The 21,199-nt window shown below is 41.7% G+C and overlaps 1 protein-coding gene across 3 annotated transcripts in view; it reads right to left on the bottom strand.

Moving 5' to 3' along the window:
• Positions 1-21,199, bottom strand: part of AMPH (amphiphysin) — a 175,378-nt gene that overhangs the window by 56,293 nt on the left and 97,886 nt on the right. For all 3 annotated transcript variants that reach the window (XM_074986045.1, XM_074986047.1, XM_074986046.1), the window contains exons 6-10: positions 17,791-17,898; positions 15,036-15,121; positions 10,120-10,195; positions 7,867-7,949; positions 3,768-3,909 (exon numbers count right to left, since the gene is read on the bottom strand). In XM_074986045.1, coding sequence (XP_074842146.1) covers positions 3,768-3,909; positions 7,867-7,949; positions 10,120-10,195; positions 15,036-15,121; positions 17,791-17,898 — 495 coding nt within the window. The remainder of the gene's footprint in view (positions 1-3,767; positions 3,910-7,866; positions 7,950-10,119; positions 10,196-15,035; positions 15,122-17,790; positions 17,899-21,199) is intronic.

Raw genomic sequence — 21,199 nt, 5'->3', positions numbered from 1 at the left:
AGAGAATAGCGAAAGGCGATTTGACAGCCTTCAACTTCCTGAAGGGAGGGGGTCTACAAAGGATGGAGAGAGACTGTTCTCTGTAGTGATGGATGGCAGAACAAAGAGCAATAGTCTCAAGTTACGGAGGTGTAGGTGTAGGCTGGAAATTAGGAAAAACTATTTCACCAGGAAAGTGGTAAAGCACTGGAATGCTTTACCTAGAGAAGGTTAACCCTTTCCTAGAGATTTTAAGTCCTGGCTTGACAAAGTCCTGTCTGGGATGATTTAGTTAGGGTTCATACTGCTTTAGGCAGGGGGATAGCCTTGATGACCTCCTGAGCTCCCTTCCAACCCTAGGATTCTATTATTTAAAACTATATGCAAGCAATTCAGAATGAAATTAATTAAAAGACAGTGATTTAGTTTGAAATGGCCTAGTCCCTAATTAATAGGCTCGTGATGATACTGTATATATTACTGTTCAAGACAAACCTTGAGTGCCTATAGAAAAATCTTATTTTGCCCTGGTGCTGTTGTACACTAGTTAGACATAAGCTGCATAACCTGGGCTTTACCCTGCCACAGGATTTGTTAATTTTGCTCGTGCAAAAGTTATTTGCTGTGGTAATGTGTTTCAATGGGGAATACTCTATTGGCAAATACATATTTTAGAATTTTCTTTTTTCCAGGGAAACCATCAAGTATATTGTGTGTGACTGAGTGCGTCTCCCCAAAAGTGTTGTTCTTTTTTAAAAAGAAATAATCTTTTTACATTTAATTTCGGGGTTACAAAGTTCAGATGCAGCTATCAAAGTTTTGTGTTCTTGATATTCTGAAATACGAAAGGATGAAAAATAGTCCATCTTTTGGGGTAAGTATTTAACATTTGCCTTTGGGGGCCTGATCCAAAGCCTAGGGAAGTCAATCAAGATGTTTCTATGAACTTTGCTGGGCAATGCCTCAGTCTTTTGTTACGGAGTCCCATCATAGACAGGCAAGAAAATAAAGATTGAACTTGTGGTCCAGAATCACCAAAGCACATAAGCACATCCTAACTTAAAGCACAGAAGCAAACACTCCTCTAATTAATAACAGCATGTTAGCATGTGTTTAACATTTAGGACACATTTATGTCCCACTGATGTTAATGAAACTACTCACACTTATAAACTAAGCACATGTATATGTATTTGAAGTTTCAGAGATGATAACATCACATATGTATTTTTAATTACATTTTTCTCCTTTAAAATATACATAAATGTGAATTTGTTCAAGATTTTCTACAAGCACCTCACATTCCTAGATAAACAATTCTGGAATACAGGAATGAGGCTCAAAGAAGAGGAGGAGTTATTTCAGGAGAGAGGGGAAACTTTCAGATTCGGGGAAAGATTGTGGGGTGTCATTCTGTATTAAGCATTTGCAAATAGAAGGCAGGTAGAGTAAAAGTAAACTGTTTTTTCCTCAGCATCCTATTAGATACTCAAATTTAATTATCAACATGGCATTAATTGGTTAAATCAAACTAAACAGTTTTGACTTAATTGACACCAGGATTTTTTTTTCAAGATCCTATTGACCAGTGTGACTGAAATGCAAATTTATATATTGCTTATTAAAATTTGGTAATATTTGTCCTTTTTTTTTTTTTTACCTGGATTGACTAACGCATTTAAAGTACAAGTGTAACTTTAAGTATTTGCATAGTCCCATTATCTACCCACATTCTTACGTGCTTTAATGATGACACACACCAATTTTGTGATTATAAAACTGTGATAAACAGCATCAGGCAGAGATGGCAAAAAAGTTAACATTCAATGCAGGGTCTACAGTCTGAAGCTAAACAGAGTCTCAGGATATCAGCTGTATAGTAGGTCTTTAAAACACCATTTCATGCACTGCGGAGATTCTGGTAGTGACAACACTGCTCTGTTCCACCTGTAACAATCATGCTGTGAGGATGCATTTCTTGCAATGGGGCAAAACAAATCAAATCATATCTACTCTTCAGGAAAGGAAATTACAATCCTTCAGATCTCATAATGATAAAAATAGCTATGGTAAATCCAGAGCTTGGATTAATGCCTAATACACATGTCTGTGAATAATGTAAAAATTGGAAACACAAATCAGGTGATATAAAACAACGTAGCTCCAATGAAGTCAAGAGGGCAACACTGAGTTTCACCCGCTGAGGACTTGGTCCTTCAGCATTGCAAGCAGACTGAGTTTAGTGGCAAGCAGTATGCCAACATTCTCTTTGTAGGCAGTAAAATTCATGAAAAATGTAATTGTTGTAAATGTTCCCCATAAAAAATTGTGATTGTCCCCCACACTACAGTACCACTATTTTAACATATAATATGTCAAACAGCTAGCACCATATTTTTGCAGTGTACTTTTAAAAAAGGTAATTCTGTAATCCTTCTTTTCCAGTGATATTCACCATATTAAATTTGTTAGAATTAAACTTTAAGCTCTTCCTCGCTCCAGAAACCTTATGTTTGATGCATGTGTAAAAAGCACCATATACAATTCTTAAGTACTGAGGTTGCCACCAATAAGCCTCGTTCTTACCTCACTTACACTGATGAGACTCATGAATGAGTCCACTGAGTTCAATAGTCTCACTCTACTACAAAATCAGTGTAACAAGAAAGTAAGGCCCAATACATATGTTGATGGAAATTATTACACTAGCATAGTATCTGAGCTACCACAATTATGCCTTAACTCTAGGGGTGGGAAACCTTTTTGGACTGGGGGCCAGTGAGCAACAGAAAGATCAGTCAGGGCCACACAAGTGAGAAGTAAAAAAGAGTGGGCTGGGTATGGGGGATTTGGGTGGGTGGGGCAGTGCAGGAGTGGGGTGGAGGGCAAGGTCTGGGCAATGTTGAGGATACTTACCTGGCACAGCTCCCCAGTGGCATGTGTGGCATTCCCAGGCTCCGCCCCCATTGCTCTGATTAGCAGCAATTCTGGTCCATCAGGGCAAAGCGAGAAAAGCTTCTGTAGGCAGCACTTCTCAGCACTGCCATTCGCCCAGCCAGGAAAAGAGGAACAGCAGTGGCACACAGAGCCGCTTCCTGCCCCCGCCAGGCAGTGCCTGTGGTCTAGACCTGGCTCTGGCTTGCTTGACTCTGGCCTGCAAGGCTTGGGACTACACCCAGCTGACAATGCAATGGGCCAGATGTGGGGAGGAGAACCCCAAGCTTAGGGAGCAGGATCCAGGCAAGCCACAGGCCAGATCTGGACCACGGTGTGTGGGTTCCCCATACCTGCCTTATACCAAGGAAAGGGAAAACTATGGTATCTCAGACAGCACTGTGTGCTGATAGCTCTTGGTTAATATTGACTTTTTAATGACAGTGCAGTGCATAAAATAATCAATGATAAACAAAACGTAATGTAAAATTCTATTTGTGTATTAAGTCTCATTATTTAAAAAAAACAATTTGTAATGAATACATCTAATTCACATGAAAAAATGAATGTTCGTTTATTTAAAGATCTTACATATAATTATTCCAACACATGCAAAGTTCAATCAGCACCACTCTCTATTTTCAACCTGTTTCCCCATTACTTATTAAGAGACTTTCAACCAACACAGGAAGGAACAGCTGGGAAAAGAAATGATGTCACAGCCCTTGCCAATAAAGTGGTGTCAGTCACCTTTCCTCATTTTAATTTAGAGATCGCTTCTGCATTGCAGTGCTCACCACCCAAAGTGTCTCACCAGGTATCAATTCCACTCCCCATGTAAACTTTCTTCCTACCTGCGAAGGTGATTTAGGCCGAGCTGGTACAGGAGATGAAACAGGTGCCAGTGTATGATTGGGACTTGATGAAGGGCTGGGCAGGGGGGAGACCGCCTCAGGTGGTGAAGGTGTTTTCGCAATGCGTAGTGGACCTGAGTCGCTGGATGAACACAAAGTAACATATGCTGAGTAGATCATAAGGCTTCACTGACTTTACAGAATGAATTACATTTATTAACCCTTTGAAGCATGGGGGTTTCTGACTCCGTAGCCTCAAACCCACAATATTTTGGACACAACTGTTGAAATGCATAAGGATGTATTTTGTCCCTTGTGTAATAAAGAACACAACAGTGATTAAATTCAACCCATCAATCATCTATAGCATCAAAGGAAATCATTATTTCATGTTTTCTAGACAGATCCACTGTTCTAGTTCTCATTCATATACCATGAAAAAACAGATTACTCACATTTCAGAAGATTCCACATTTAAAACAATTTCTTGTCAGTTTGAAAGTATCACAGAATGTGAATGACAATTATTGTCCTCACTAATCAATGTACTTCACATAACTCATAATCTAAAATGCTCCAGTGATACACAATCCCAGTTTAAGGCACATTCTACTATATATTTAAGTGGGTTCATCTATTTGGTCAAAAACGCCTCCCAAACAGTAAGAGCTAGGACCACCAAATTCCGAATATACCTTCTTCTGATCATAATTTAAAGCAACATAAAGGTCTGGATATACCAGGAAAACAGAAATGTGCCTAGAATGGGATTGCTTGTCATAAAACCAAACACAAAAGAGACAGAAACACCCAATCAAGTACAGTCTTCAAAAGTGACAGAACTGATTGAATGTTAAAAGAGACTGAACCAAGATGAGTCAGAAAAATATGATGAACCTGCAATAGGGTTGCTTCTCAGTAAATCTTACAAAAAAAAGATAAAACAGAGACATTTGCAGTTATGCTGTTTTGGCACAGCTAAACCAATGTTTAAGGTTTGAACACTAGAAGAAAATTTTATTGGAAACCAAACTGACTATAGCCCTTTTTTGTTAGAACATAGCAGTAAGAGCACATAGGGATGAAAAAAACCACACTTGATGGACTTCGCATTTTAAAAAAAATTACTAAAAAATGAAAAAAATCCTTTTTTTAAAAAATCCAAAATTAAGATTAACTTAATAAAAATAACACTGTATTTTTGAAAAATACAATCATTTAAATAAAGTGTGTTTATTTTCCTTTTGTTTTCCAAATCAGTCAATCAATCAATCAATAAATAAAACACCTTAACTGAGTTAAGGATACAAGCAATGCCAGGTAAATCAGCTAGTAGTAAACAATGATAATACAAAACAATAGTTACAAGAAACAATTTCATCAGCAACCAAAGACTACTAGTAATTATAGGGCCACATTCCCAGCTGGTTTAAATCAGCACAGCTCATTTTGTTGGTGCTACCTCAATTTATACCAACTGGATAAGGCTCACAATCTGAGAGTCATTATGCTGTCAAGAAAGGTCTAAATCTAATATTGAAGAAAGAAGATTCCCCTTTGACAGTTAATAAGCCTACAGTCTACAGCATTCTATGAGCACAGTAGTCAATAAGAGAACTGACCCTATGCATCTATAGTGAGAAATGAAGCATTACATGATTGAGGAGACCGGCCTCAATCATGCTCTTAACACTAAAGCAAGGCAAATGTATTTGTTGACAACAATATATTTTAGCTCACACTCACCACCTCTTTCTGTGGAAACATTTAAAAAAGGAATATGCTGTTATTAACAAGTGCCTTCCTATTTTATTTCACTTCAAGGTACAGTAAGTTCTTTCATATCTGCAGCCCCAGGACCAGGAGACTGCTGGCTATTTAAATATTCTGGATACTAGAGAGGTATACCTAGCAATTCATAACACTAAAGAAAAACAAGATTAGATGTTAGGAAACAAAAAAAATGTATTCAGAGTACTTTATTTACCAATAGTAGCATCATATACTGTAAACTTATACTGTACTTGCTGTATTTACTTATATTTACTGTCACTATACTGTACTTATGGAAAACATAACTAAAATTTACTTGTGGTTAAAATGCTGGTTATTTGAAAGTTCCAGATGATAGAATGCTAGATATGAAAGAGTTTACTGTAGTATATTCAGTGACATACCCTTTTTTAACAAGTTTCATTTTCCCATTCTCTGAAGAAAAATTCAAACTTAACTGTGTTCGTTATTTACATTTTAATAAAAAATAACAATGCTCATATCTTGAACTGACCCTTTCCTGAGCTCTTGAACAAGACTTTGGAATGCCAGTAAAAAAACCTTAAATCCATGCGCGGTTTGACACAATATCCAGTGCATTTTGGGACTTATTTCATATTGTACAATGTAGTTGGTTTTATGCAGGCTTCTGGCAAAACAGACTCAAGAAAAGCTGTTGGTTCTTCATTTTAATGTTGAAACTTGGCATAACAACAAAAAGCTTCCTGAGTTACAAGAGTATTCACACAATACAAGGTTTTTTAAGTTCATTAGAATAAAAGGTCAGGTTATTAATCATTGGTTATTACATTGCAGGGAGAGATGCCCATTCTTCCTCTCTTCTAGCAAAACAAAGCAGCAGAAATGCACCACTTTAAAGACTAACAAAAACTGCTACATTTCTGCTGCTTTGTTTTGTTGGAGTACAAACTAACACCGCTACCTCTCTGTTACTCTTCTAGCAAGTGTAATTTGGCAAAAGGAACAAGAAGGGAAGCATGTGTATGTTTGTGGGACCACGGGTGGCCAGAATAGAGGGTGTATATGCAGTGTTTTTTGTCATAATACATGCTGGTATGCCGTACCGACACCATTTTTCTAAGTTTTTTTTTTTTTCAGAATGACAGTTGTCAGATCTTCAAAATATTTATGCAGGACAAGGAGCCCTACTGGTACTCCCAGCCATGAGAACCCTGGCTGGGGGTGGGTTCAGGGGGGACGGGGGGGGCAGCAGGGGCGTGGAGTACTGGCATCTATTTTTCCATGAAAAAAAGGCACTGTGTATATGAATGCTAGTTAAAAAGTGTTTTGATGGAAAATTCCTCATGAATGGTGTAGATACTATAAAAATCACTTTTTGCATCATGGGAGTAGTAGTCCGTCCCTGGGAGTCCATAGGAAAGACTAGGGGCAGTAAAGACTAAAACTCCCATGAGACACTATGGCAGTTCACAAAAATGCAAATTAATGTGAAGAAAACCAAAAGGAAATGTTTGGATAATTCTGAACAGGCATTTTTCTTATGGTCACATTTTATGAAAACTTCTAGGATTTCAAGTTTTCCTTCCAGTTTGAGATGGAAACAATGTGGAACTGTTGGAAATCTTCTTTGAATCAGAAATTCTGTTTTTTGATCAGCTCTAATTAATGCTATAGCACATTGTTTGAAATTTAACTTCACAGTTGCATATTGAAGGGTTGATGATTAGAAATGCAGGAATTCTCTATTCTCTCTCTCTAAACCTTCCATAGATCAGTAACATTCTTTTACAATTTGTGCCTTGTCATTCCATGATAATTATACAGTTGAAAGGAGAAAATCCTTTTATATTTTTGCCCAGCAAAGTGATAGGAAATCATGATGTGTGCAAAGTAAAAGTAGGGAAAACAGGATCAGGGTCACCAACACAAGTGTTGCAAAATTATGAAATAAGCTCCAATAAAACATGAGACTGGCTTAGAAATCATTGTAAAATATTTTTGGCCTGTTTTAATTTGCCTTTATTTTTGAATCTTAAGAGGTAGTTGGGACATGTACTCAAGCTTTTCTCAGCCACCAGGAGGGTTAGAAATGGACTTTGTTTTTAACGAAATCTGAGATTCTCACATGCCTTCAAGAGCCTTGGCTTTATGTAAAATCCCGTATTTTACAAGATTTGTGGTAAAATAATTAAACAAGGCAACACTCTTGTATATTCCAGCTACAAAAATGTAAGAGCCAGATCCTTAGCTGTTATACATAGGTCCACATAGTACTACATGCTATAGGGGGGTGGACTATTTTGGAAAGATGAAAATTGTTAATGAAATTTTAATGAGTTGTTACCTGGGTGCTCCTTGGATGGTGAAGGCCTTGTCAGCATGCTGATCTCCCAACTTGGTCATCACCTCATACAGTTTGTGGCATAGCTGAGGTGGGAAAAAACACACTTGCCAATTAAATGTTGCAAAAGTGGCTTACCATATTAGCTAAAAGTGCATATGGCAATCATGGTTTAGGGATTAGTGACTCCTCTAAAACAACAGAGACCTCTTCTGATGTACCACAAGGCCATATTTGTTTGGGGACTGGTTCCAAACCTACTGAAAGCATAATGATTTGGAAAATCCGTGCACAATTTATTGGTTCTGCATGTGGTTATGAATTCCATGTATTATAAACCGCAATGTGTAGTAAGTGAGCCGTGGGCTGTCAGAGACACTCTTGCGTATTACACACTCTATTTGGAAGAAGCTACAGAACACAAAAAAGAAGCTGTTGACATGCATGGCTCCCATTCAACTTCTCTGTGGGGTTCCTTGGTTTCAGCTAATGGAATTTCCCCAGAAGTGGGGCAAAGAACCAAGTTGCTAGTACACAAACACAAACTGACTGTGTCAGGGAAACAAAGGAAGCTTAGTGTAAGGGGAGAGGGACAAACAGACAGGTTTTGGAGGGAGAGGGTACGTTTTCGACTATAGGACCACCCAAGGAATAAAGTAGCTGACTGTAGGACACAGATTCCATGATTCAGCTCTTAACTGACATTTGTAAAAATTCTATCAGGGATTCTTAGACCAAAAAGAGGTCCATTTATGGCATATTTTGGTTTGTTTGGTGAGCTCTTGGAGGGAGCCAGTTGAAAGCTAACTTTATGAGCAATAGGAGAAGTGGTGCAGAAACACATCCTGTATTGTAGCCTGTGTGCTCTAAAGAAGAAACATAGGCAAGAGTTCTATTAACTATTCCAATACTTTACCTCTTTCCATACCAGATTCAATCCAAAGATTTGCCCTTAATTCACTGACATCCTAAAGTTATGACACAGAACTTGCCATTTACCCCTGGAACTCATACCCCATGAACAAGCTTCTTTTCTTTTTGGAATATGGTGGGATCTCCAAAGAGGACAGTGGTTGGGGATTTCAGGTGTAAGGCACAGTCAAGGTTGTTATTGGACAATTACTTGAAAACTTGGCTAGTTTCTAACATTTCTTTTCTTACTTCCCACCCCCCCAACCTCTCTCTCATGCACACCTAGTTTGCATGCAGTTATTGTACTGATTTAACTATTTTTTTAATTTAACTTTTTTGTGTATAGACAAGCTCTATGACTGACTCTGTGAAGTATGTACACATACTGTTATAAGGAACTTCCTGAAGTTACTCTGATTGCTTAAGAATCACGCATATATTTGATAAACTGCTAGCAGCATAGAAATTCACAGAGGTAGACCTCAAAAGAAGAAGCATCCACCAATGCCTCTGGCACTCGTTGAGCTATTGTAGTTTCGAAGTAGTGCTGACTTAACATGTTCAGCAACCTTGACACATTAATAACATTTAAGGAGACAGTGAATGGAGCAGGGAGGATGACCATGAATCCTGTTTTTCCTGGGACGGTCCCTTATTTATGCTGTCTCGTGGGCATCCCAACTTTTTAAAGAAAATGAGAAAATTGTCCTATATTTTGTGGGGCTCCTGTCCCCTGGCACCCAGTGTCTTGAGGCAGCAGGCCCCACTGCCAGGGAGCTACTCCACTGGGCGCCTGCCCCATTCCCTGGCAACCCATGGAGGCAGCACCGCTGCTGGTGAGCTCTGCCACTGGGTTGCCTCTTCATTCCCTGGTGCCCCCTGCTGGGAATTTGTGGAGCCTCCATCTGCCACTCCCCCCACATCAGGAGGCTGCAGAGTCCCCATCCTTGGTGCTTCACTGTGGGGCAGCTGCCCCAATTGCTGAGGAGCCCTGATATGGAAAAGCAGCCCCCCATCCCTGGACGCCGGTGTCCCTTATTTGCCATAGGGCAATGTGATCACCCTAGTGGGGCAGGGGGGATAGGGAAATGATGGGAGAGATGCTAAAAAGGGAGTGCTTAATATTGTAATTGCACTTGGGTTTGAATCCAAAAACACAAGGGACATTGTTTCCTCTACATGGCGCAAAGAAATGTAGTGGAAACACATATTAGTATGACACTGACCAGGAATAAAGACCGTAAGGACAAAGTCTCAAGATACATTATTTCAATGCATTCCATAGCTCCCAAATAAGACTTGCATTTATTGTATAATTCACACAGCACTTTTAGTTTTACTCACCAAAGCTATTTCCTTGTGAAACTTGGCTTCAAGGCTGGATATATTTTTGAAAGTGTTCACATAGAAGCCAACTCGTCTGAGAGAGGATCCCAGAGAGAAAGCGGGGTAAATAGGTACATGAAGAGAGAAGGAGAGAAAATGAGTTGTGCATTTCTTTCAAACAGCAAGCAACATTCTTCACTGTGGATAACACTGTAGTGTCTGACAGCTTCTCAAACGGGAATGAAGATATTTTTCAAAACACCTCTGGGAGGTCAAGTGGTTGTATTTCCATTTTACAGACATGGAACTAAGGTGCAGAGACATTGATGTCAAAAGCACACCCGAACACCGGGTGATCAGCTTGAAAAGGGAAGGTTTTCTGAAGGCATAGAACATTCTTCTAGTTCTTTGTAGTTAGAACACAGTTTCACATACTTCAGTTGCAGTCAGCAAATCTGCTCTCCAGGAGTTCAAGATGGACACCCAGAAAACAGGTACAGAAAGTTAGGGACCTCCTGTGAAAAGTTTGATTCAACTGATTTGCACAGCATTGCACAGGTACACAGAGAAAAGGCCAGAACCCACTTCTGCAAAGCACCATTCAACTAGCTTAATAAGATTGTCCCTTCTCTTCCTTTAGTTCCCTGCCACCATTCACCATTGCCTCACAGGCTGTATGCATACAAAGTGTGATGGCAAGCAATGAATTTTAAAACACTGATACCTGAATAGAGCATGCAAATACGTACATATAAATAAAAAATTATGAATGCAAATTACACGATTGTATATGATTCTAGAATAGAAGCATGCATATAGACGTTTGTGAGGGCAATTACTTACTCTACTTATAGCTGAGCAACATTTAAAAATTGTTTAGTAACAGAGAGTAAGCCGTGCTAGTCTATACACTATCAAAACAAAAAGCAGTCAAGTAGCACTTTAAAGACTAGCAAAATAGTTTATTAGGTGAGCTTTCGTGGGACAGACCCACTTCTTCAGACCATAGCCAGACCAGAACAGACTCAATATTTAAGACAAAGAGAACCAAAAACAGTAAGCAAAGAGGACAAATCAGAAAAAGATAATCAAGGTGAGCAAATCAGAGAGTGGAAGGGTGGGGGGGAAGATCAAGAATTAGATTGAGTCAAGTATGCAGGCGAGCCCCTATAGTGACTCAGAAAGTTCCCATCACGATTTAAACCATGTGTTAATGTTCCGAATTTGAATATAAATGTCAGTTCATCCACTTCTCTTTCTAAAACGGAGCAATGTGTCTTCAGTAACACACATACCTTGAGGTCATTGACAGAATGCCCCATTCCATTAAAATGTTGACTAACTGGTTTGTGGATCTGGAGTGTTTTGATGTCTCTTTTGTGCCCGTTGACCCTTTGTCTAAGGGAGTTAGAAGTCTGTCCAATATACAAAGCATCTGGGCATTGTTGGCACATGATGGCATATATGATGTTAGTAGAGGAGCATGAGAAAGTGCCCGTGATTCTGTGAGTAACCTGGTTAGGTCCAGTGATGGTATTTCCAGAGAAGATATGTGGACAACGCTGGCAGCGGGCTTTGTTGCACGGAAAGGTTCCAGGACTGGTGTTCCTGGGGTATAGACTGTGGCTCTTAGTAAGGATCCTCATGAGGTTGGGAGGTTGTCTGTAGGAGAGAACAGGCATGTCACCCAGGTCCTTCTGGAGTGTAGCATCCTGATTAAGAATAGGTTGTAGGTCTTTAATAATTCATTGCAATGGTCTGAGTTGGGGGCTGTAGGTGATGACCAGTGGTGTTCTGTTCTTGGCTTTTTTGGGCTGATCTTGGTGTAGCTGGTCTCTGGGTATGCATCTGGCCCTGTCGATTTGTTTTTTTACTTCTCCTAGTGGGTAATTCAGGTTTATGAATATTTGGTAAAGTTCTTGTAGTTTTTGGTCTCTGTCAGTTGGATCAGAGCAAATGCGATTATACCTAAGAGCTTGACTGTAAACAATGGATCTAGTCACGTGTGCAGGATGGAAACTAGAAGGGTGTAGATAAGTATAGCGATCAGTAGGTTTTCGGTACTGTGTGGTACTGATCAGGCCGTCCTTGATTAGTACTGTAGTGTCCAGGAAATGTATCTCTTGCATGTTGTAATCAGCGCATAAGTTGATGGTGGGGTGTAGATTGTTAAAGTCTCTGTGGAATTCTTCTAGAGCCTCTGTACCATGGGTCCAAATCATAAAGATGTCATCAATGAATCTTAAGGAGAGGAGTGGTAATAGGGGACGAGAGGAGTGGTAATTGGGGACATTGTTCCAGGTCAGCCATAAATATATTAGCATATTGTGGGGCCATGCGGGTGCCCATAGCAGTTCCACTAATCTGGAGGTATAAATTATCCCCAAAACGGAAATGATTGTGTGTGAGAACAAAGTTAAAAATTGTTTGTTTGTTTTTCTTTTGGTCTGGAGAATGTTTGTGAGTTATCTTAAGCAGGAAAACCCAAATAACACTAAAAGCATTAAAACTGCTTCTTCTCTCTGGAAATCACACATGCATTTTCTTCAAACTTTCACCATCAACTTAAATCATCTTTGGGCTGAGAACAAGCTTAAGACATTTCATCCCAATGGGTCATTTTTCTGGAAAGCGACATGTATCTAAAAGCAGGAGCTTCAAATGAAAGCGCTTCCTGAACCATAACTGTAGGTTCAAATACACACTGAAATTTGATCAACCCTTTAGATTAGTCAGAAGGTAACAGACACATTGTAATGAAAAGAACATGTACGCCAAAGATGAGTTTTCTCTAGTACAGGAATTCCCAACCTAGGGGTTGGGACCCAAACATAGGTCGCAATTAGATTTGTTTAGGGTCACCAGCAGCTCAGAGCTGCACGTGGGTCTTAAAGGAGCCATTTGCAGCTCCTTAATGCTGTCACATTCAGCAGCTATCTTTATCAATAGAGAAGCAATTGCGCATTACAGAGACTTTTGATATTCAGTCATCCCAGGCAAGCCACTTAATAGACTCTTACAGTAAGTAATTTTTGCCCCCCTCCACCCTTCCCCACTTTTGCCCCACTTCTGTTCTATGTAGCTGGTTTGTCAGTTTTCATTTTTGTTTGTATCTCCTGCAAGCCTGAGTGTGACCCTCCCACCTCCCCAGCCTGAGTGTGACTCCACCCAGTCCCTGAGTGTTACCCTCCCACCCCTCCCAGTCCAAGTGACTCCCCCAGCCCGTGTGTGACTCCCCCAGCCCTCCAGCCCGAGTGTGATTCTCCCCAGCCCCCAAGCCCCTTTGTGTGACTCACCTAGCCCCCCCAGCCTCTGAGTGTGACCCCCCAGCCCTCCAGTGACTTCCCATAACCTGAGTTTGACCCCCCAGCTCCAACCCCCCAGTCCTTGAGTGTTACCCACCAGCCCAAGGGTGACTCACCCAGCCCCTCCAGCCTCTGAATGTGACCCCCAGTGTGATGCCCTACAGCCTGAGTGTGATCCCCCAGGCCCCCCAGCCCCTGAGTGTGACTCCCTACCACCTGCGTGTGACCCTCCAGCCTCCAACCCGCCTAGCCCCTGAGTGCGATCCCTGGCCTCTGAGTGTGACTCCCCCAGCCCCCAACCCCTGAGTGTGACCCCCCATCCTTGAGTTTGACGCCCCCAGCCCCCATCTGGAGTGCTCCTCTTTTGTGTGCTGCAGCACTCTAGAAATGCCTGCCTCAGTTTCCCACTTCAGAGTCTGCAGAAAACAACTTCAGGCTCTCTTGCTTAAATGATACTCCTGATAGTCCTCCTTGGGTCTAGTTTATTATCGATATGTAGTTAACTGAATCGGCAACAAAGGTCCCAAGCACAGTCCATATCCCTCACCCACTGTTGACAGTCCTTAAACCTCAGCTCTTCACAGTGGCTGCCCTCACCAGCCTCTCTGCTTGGAGTCCTTCCTTACTACAGTCTGGATCCTCCTGCCACACCTAGGTGTCCATCCTTAAGTGTCCCCCTGCCAGGACAATGCCTCAGTCTCAGCAGCTGGTGTTTAACTCTGCTCTTCCCAGTGAGAACTTTCTGCTAGGAGAGCATCTTTACCAGGATAATATCCCTCACTCCCGGCAGCCATCTCCACGTATTCTGAGTCCAGCTTTCCCACGCGAAGACAATTAGAAGGGAGGCTCCTCTCTGCTGCTCTTATTCCTTTAGCCCTCTCTAGCCCTTGACTCTAGCTCATAAGCACTCACCTCTGATCCTAGCTCTTTGTATTGGGGAAATCTGCCAGAAAATCCCTCTTCAGTTCTCCTTGCATTCGGCCCTCCCCAGGAAGCACCCCGCTTCCTTCTGGGACATCCCACAGTCATCTGCAGGCCCATTTACGGAGGGGTGAGGCAAAAGGGGCAGTTGCCCTGGGACCTGGAGTTCAGAGGGACCTCAAGCTCTGGCCACTTCCACCTCTGCCAGAGTAGCAGCAGCAGCCAGAACTCCAGGCCCCTTTGATGTGTTGTAACGGCGCTGCTCTGCCACTGGACGTGGCTGAGGGTAGGGGAGTGGAGCAGCACCATGGTCTGGGCAGCACTCATGGACCTACCCCTTCTATCCTTGGCCCCATCCCTTCTGAGGCACAGAGACAACCCCCCTCCCACCTGGCCCCAGAGCTCACAGCGGCTGTCAGGGTCTCCTGGAAGCATTCACCTGCTCCTGACTTCTAGTCAGGAAGCTCTGATTCATCAGTTCTCTTTCTCACTAGTTTCCTCTACATCCTTTATGCCTACAACTACTCTCCCTTGACCATTTGATAACCAAATCAGAGAACTAGTTCAGGCATGGGGGATTTGGATCTAATTCAGTTTCTGGAGCTAGCCACCCTGCGACACACATTAAAATTCAAATGGAGTTGGGAGACTAACTCTGTCAGGTTTGTTTGAAAATTACAGCCAGCGCGTACAAGCTGTTTGGCTTACCTTGACCATAGAGATGGCAGCTCTTCTTGTAAATCAGTATTAAAATCTTCAAATACTTTCTGTGCTTTTTGAAACTCTTCTTCTGCCTAGAACAAAGCAAAACATATTGACATTTCTTCTTCAAGTACAGTGAAACTGTACACATCTCTTTTGCTATTTTAAGAAAAGTAGTTCAAGCTACTGCTGTTTATTAGAACTGTAATGAATTCAGTTGTTTCAATTTGCACAGGTTACTGCAAGCATTTTTGACTAGTTTGCCTTACGTAAGTGTGAACCCCGGGTGTTTTTTGATACCCAAGAATACAGTCAAAACAGAAAGAAAAAGTCACCTGTTTTTGAGTCAAAATGAGTAAAATTACAAGTTCCACAGGGTTTCAATACAAACAATAAATTGGTGCAGCTTTACTATATAGGTTCAAACTCTGGATGAACTTTTGCTGAGTCTTGCACTTGTAACACAACTGCATATCAGCTGTTTTCCAAATAACTCACCCTGTAACATCATTGTCTCACACTCCTTACAATATGATGGGAGCAAATTCAGCTAAAACAGATCAGGAAAGGGATCTTGGAATTATAGTGGATAGTTCTCTGAAAACATCCATGCAGTGTTCAGCGGCAGTTGGTAAAACAAATAGGATGTTAGGAATAATTAAAAAAAGGGATAGAAAATAAGACGAAGAATATCTTACTTCCCATTTATAAAACTATGGCACACCCACATCTTGAGTACTGTGTGCAGATGTGGTCTCCTCATCTCAAAAAAGATATATTGGCATTAGAAAAGGTTCCTAAAAGGGCAACTAAAAGGATTAAGGGTTTGGAACGGGTCCCATATGAGGAGAGGCTAGAGAGACTGGGACTTTTCAGTCTAGAAAAGAGGAGACTGAGGGGCAATATGATAGAGGTATATAAAATCATGACTGGTGTGGAGAAAGTGAATACAGAAAAGTTATTTACTTGTTCCCATAATATAAGAACTAGAGGACACCAAATGAAATTTATGGGTACCAGGTTCAAAACTAATAAAAGAAAGTTTTTCTTCACACAGCACACAGTCAACCTGTGGAACTCCTTACCAGAGGATGCTGTGAAGGCCAGGACTCTAAAGCTGTGTCTACACGTGCACGCTACTTCGAAGTAGCGGCACTAACTTCGAAATAGCGCCCGTCGCGGCTACACGCGTCAGGCGCTATTTCGAAGTTAACTTTGACGTTAGGCGGCGAGACGTCAAAGTCGCTAACCTCATGAGGAGATCGGAATAGCGCCCTACTTCGACGTTCAACGTCGAAGTAGGGCCCGTGTAGACGATCCGCATCCCGCAACATCGAAATTGTGGGGTCCTCCATGGCAGCCATCAGCTGGGGGGTTGAGAGACGCTGTCTCTCCAGCCCGTGTGGGGCTCTATGGTCACCGTGGGCAGCAGCCCTTAGCCCAGGGCTTCTGGCTGCTGCTGCTGCAGCGGGGGATTCATGCTGCATGCACAGGGTCTGCAACTCGTTGTCGGCTCTGTGTATCTTGTGCTGTTTAGTGCAAGTGTGTCTGGGAGGGGCCCTTTAAGGGAGCGGCTGGCTGTTGAGTCCGCCCTGTGACCCTGTCTGCAGCTGTGCCTGGCACCCTTATTTCGATGTGTGCTACTGTGGCGTGTAGACGTTCCCTCGCTGCGCCTATTTCGGTGTGGTGCTGCACAACGTCGATGTTGAACATCGACGTTGGCAGCCCTGGAGGACGTGTAGACGTTATTCATCGAAATAGCCTATTTTGATGTCGCCACATCGAAATAGGCTACTTCGATGTAGGCTTCACGTGTAGACGTAGCCTAACAGAGTTTAAAAAAGAGCTCGATAAATATTTGGAGGTTAGGTCCATAGAAGGCTACTAGCAAGGGGTAAGGTATGGTGCCTAGCCTTTTGTCGAAGGCGGGAGATGGATAGCAGGAGACAAATCACTTGATCATTGTCTTCGGTTCACCTCCTCTGGGGCACCTGGCATTGGCTACTGTCAGCAAACAGGATACTGGGCTAGATGGACCTTTGGTCTGACCCAGTATGGCCGTTCTTATGTTCCTTATGATGAACTATATTCTGGAGAACCAAATAAACCAGGGCAAAACTCTGAAATCCTCATTCACATGAGCAGATGCTGTTAGATCAGTGGGAATACGCATACGATTATGGGCTGTAGAAAGTAGCTCCTCATGGTGGTCTTTCATCTTATAGAGAGTGTAAGTGATCTGTACACTAAGGGTAAACACAAGGCCTATGCACCCATTAAATTCCCATACGACCCAAAGCAGGATTTAAATGGAACTCAAGCTTGCAAGAAGCTGAGCATTCTGGCCCTGATCTAGCAGAGCACATAGGAGCTATGTCTACACTAGACAGCTCTGTAGACAAAACTCATGGAGCGTCTACACACAGAATGCATTTTGCCTAGAGAGTTCACAAAAGAGTCACGTAGATGCTCCAGAGGCCACTTTTGTTGACAGGGCAGATCAAAACATTGATCCGCTTTTATGTGTAGATGTGATCTGTTGACAAAAGTTTCGTAGGAACATCTCTTCCGACAGTAACGTCTGCAGATGGATGCCTCTAGTGTAGATGTAACCAACATGTTTAAATGTCAGCATCTGAGCAGTCCATTTTCTGGAACAGAAGTGAACAGGCTTTGAGCCGTCCCACTGTGCAGAAATAAATTTTATCCCAGCATGGGTGATTTGCTTCTAGTAATATCATTATTTAAAAACATATCCTACCTTTGTTATTCTGTTTTCATCTCTTCTTTTGGAGCTCTGCAGGGCTTCCAGGTGATGCCTTGCACTGTCATAGTCGACCAGCTTTCTGCTTCGCTTTGCAATGCGAGTCTGCAAAAAGTTACCAATACAAAAGCCAGCGGTGTTGCCAAGGATACAAGCAATTTGAGATGGAGCTGTGATTTAATTTGTTTTCATTTGGCTGATTCTTTACCCTCTCATTTGCAATCTAAACATTATTTATCATAATGTTGCACAGCAAAAGCACACTTGGTAGAAGAGACTATTTAGGTAATTTATTATTTTAATAAGGAACTATTGAGAATTAAGGACGTGACAAGAGACCTGTGTGTGGATAGCTTGCAGGGCTGGGGTCTCACACATCAAGTTTATAATATATGAACAGGCACATCTTTATCTCCAGCCATATGAATGGACTCGTTAAGCTACAACAACATCACAAACCATCTTCTCTTTCGCAGCGTGTGAATTTAGTGACTGATATAGATAACTTTTTTAAGAGTTGGGGAAAGTGCTAAAAGTGTACTTCTCAGTATGACTTCTTTGAATGGATAATGAACACATTTAATTCTGATGCCATATCATGGGAATGCCAAGTAAACTACTGTAGGCATTGTAAAATGACTCATAATGCTAAAAGGTGCCTTGGAAAACAGTTCACATTACAATAATGCATACTGTACGCAAACTTCCTTTCATAACTTTGTGGACCAGCTAAAGAGGATTGGCCACAGCTTAGAACTGGAACTTTGTGTCACTTCTGAGCACTCTGGTCTTAGTGTTGTCTGGTGCTCATGAAGTCCTAGGTGTCAATTATAGCAGACGCTGAATCATCATCACCATCAACAACCATGGGCTCAGTGCCCATTGGTGTCTGAGGCCTCCCTCACTATTTCTTTCCATCCTTTCCTGTCCAGTGCGGAATGACTTAGTTTCTGTAGACTAGCTCTGCACCAATCTACTGCATCATCTGTCCATTCTCTGTGGGGTCATATACTCCCCATTGGTGGAAAGCTGCTCTGATGTCATTTTAGCCAGGCACTAGAAGATTCTAGTAGTACTGAGACATTCTATTGGGGCACAAAGCCAACTTAGTGACTTCAGCAGTCTTCAGACTGCTGACAGAAAAAATAGCCAGGGAAAAGGGGACATGGCAGGAGCTTCTTTATGAAAGGATGATGTTCAGCTGGGCATAATGAAGCTGCATGGACAATCCTTATTCCCGGGTGAAGATCATCCCTTCATAAAGAAGCTCTGTGCATGTCCCCTTTTCCCTGGCTATTTTTTGTATGTCAGCAGCCTGGAGACGGCTGAAAGTTACGAAGCTGGCTCTGTGCCCAACTACGATGTCTCAATACTACTGGAATCTTCCAGTGGCTGGCTAAAATGACTTTGCACCAGTGGAGAGGACATAGGAGGATCTGCCCCTTTGTCGCAAATAAGTCAGTAAGTAAACTTGCCTGTTATGGTGTTGATATTTAGTATGTGGGTGCCTGTCTCATGAAAAGTCATCGAGACCATTCTTTCCTTTCAAAAGGCCATTGATTCACAATTATGAAAGTCACTATCAACATAGGCCTGATTCAAAACAGGAAAAGAACTAAATTCATCACAGGCATGAGTGGATGCAATCCATTGGTGAATTTGGCCCAGATGACTTCAGTTCTGATTACTATTTTCTGAAGCCAACCAATCTAGCTATGGCTATTGAAACACATGGTGCTAACATAAGCTGTCTACAGCTTTGTTTGGCACCCATAAAGATAATACATTAGAGCTTGTCTACACTACCACCTTCCTTCGAAGGAAGGATGGTAATCAGGGTGTTGGGAGTTTACTAATGAAGTGCTGCCGTGCATAGGCAGCACTTCATTAAACAAATTCCCCCCTGCGGCAACTCCGAAGTTTTAAACTTTGAAGTACCAGCGTGCGTCTAGTCACGGCGCTCCCGCCAGTACTTCGAAGTGCTGGGGCAACTTTGAAGTTCCCTTACTCCTCAAAAAGGAGGAGTAAGGAGACATTTTGAGGAGGAAAGGGACTTTGAAGTTGCCCTGGCACTTCGAAGTACCAGCGGGTGCGCCGCGGCTAGATGCATGCCAGTACTTCGAAGTTTAAAACTTTGGAATTGCCACGGGGGTGAATATGCTTAATGAAGGGCTGCCTATGCACGGCAGCACTTCATTAGTAAACTCCAAACAGCCTCATTACCATCCTTCCTTCGAAGGTGGGTGGTAGTGTAGACAAGCCCTAGGTGTATCTCACAGTGGCTGAGGATGTTGTTGAATTACAAGATTTATTCCAAATTCAGTTCCATTTCAAACTGCAATACAATTTATGATTCTTACCACCTCACTAGCATCTCACAGTGAAAACAGAAATTCAGCCCAGAATTTCTTGAACTATCTGAACATGTACCTTTAACAAGTACCACCAAGAGCTGCAGCCAACCCTTACTGGATTTAACTGAGCCTTGTTTAAATTTGTAATTCAGCTATCAATGCTACAAAATGGTAATCTTAAATTTCAGCCAGTCACGGCCTGTACAAATTGAACTTTTCTGCCTTTTTGAACAAACCTGAAATCTTTTATTGATGGTTTGGAATAAGTATCCAAAGGGAGGCATATATCTGGCAACTAAATATGAGTCAGGATAACTTTAAAAATTGACTTTATCATCTTGTTACAACAGTCTCTTTCTTCACAGTCCATTTACTTAGTGAGGTTTTTTTCCTTAAAAAGTCCCATCTCTTCTTTAGTCATGTACTTATTATTTACTCTTCCAGTGCACACTGTTGATCACAGCCATACTCCCAGGCCCCAATTCAACAAGGCACTTAAGTATATGAATAAGCATGTGAACAGTCCCGTTGTCGTCAAGCATTAAGATTTATGCTTAAGTGTTTTGCTGGATTGGTGGGAGGGTTACATTACTGAAATTTTAGAGAAACTGCATGCATGCCACTTTGAAAGGAAGACAGAATTAAAAATGGGGCTTGGGGATATTTGTTACAATTTATATAGCAGCAGTCTCTACTGCGATTTAATACAAAGCTTTTCTAATTGATCAAACCACAGAAGCCATTTATTGCTTCAAATTCAACAAAGAAAACCAGCAACTTTTAAACATCCTGAGGTGCATCTAACCAAGAAAAGATAGGTGCAAGGGCTTGATCCCACACTGGTGACAAAAATGGCATTTATGTCATTGACTTCAGTGGGAGCAGAAAAGACCTGTGTGAAAGTCTGAGATACATAGGCTTCTTTAAGGAAATTATTCAGCATATCTGCTTAATATCAAATGTTCTTCAGTCAGGAAAACAGCATAGCTATGTATGGAATTTGCTCACAAAATTAGAGATGTTACATTCCATGTAAGAGCTGGCTTCCTGTA

Source organism: Carettochelys insculpta, chromosome 2, assembly GCF_033958435.1.
Source record: "Carettochelys insculpta isolate YL-2023 chromosome 2, ASM3395843v1, whole genome shotgun sequence".
In the NCBI taxonomy this organism is placed as follows: domain Eukaryota; kingdom Metazoa; phylum Chordata; order Testudines; family Carettochelyidae; genus Carettochelys; species Carettochelys insculpta.
Note: the sequence above shows the minus strand (reverse complement) of the source record. Positions and strands in the feature narration are given on the sequence as shown.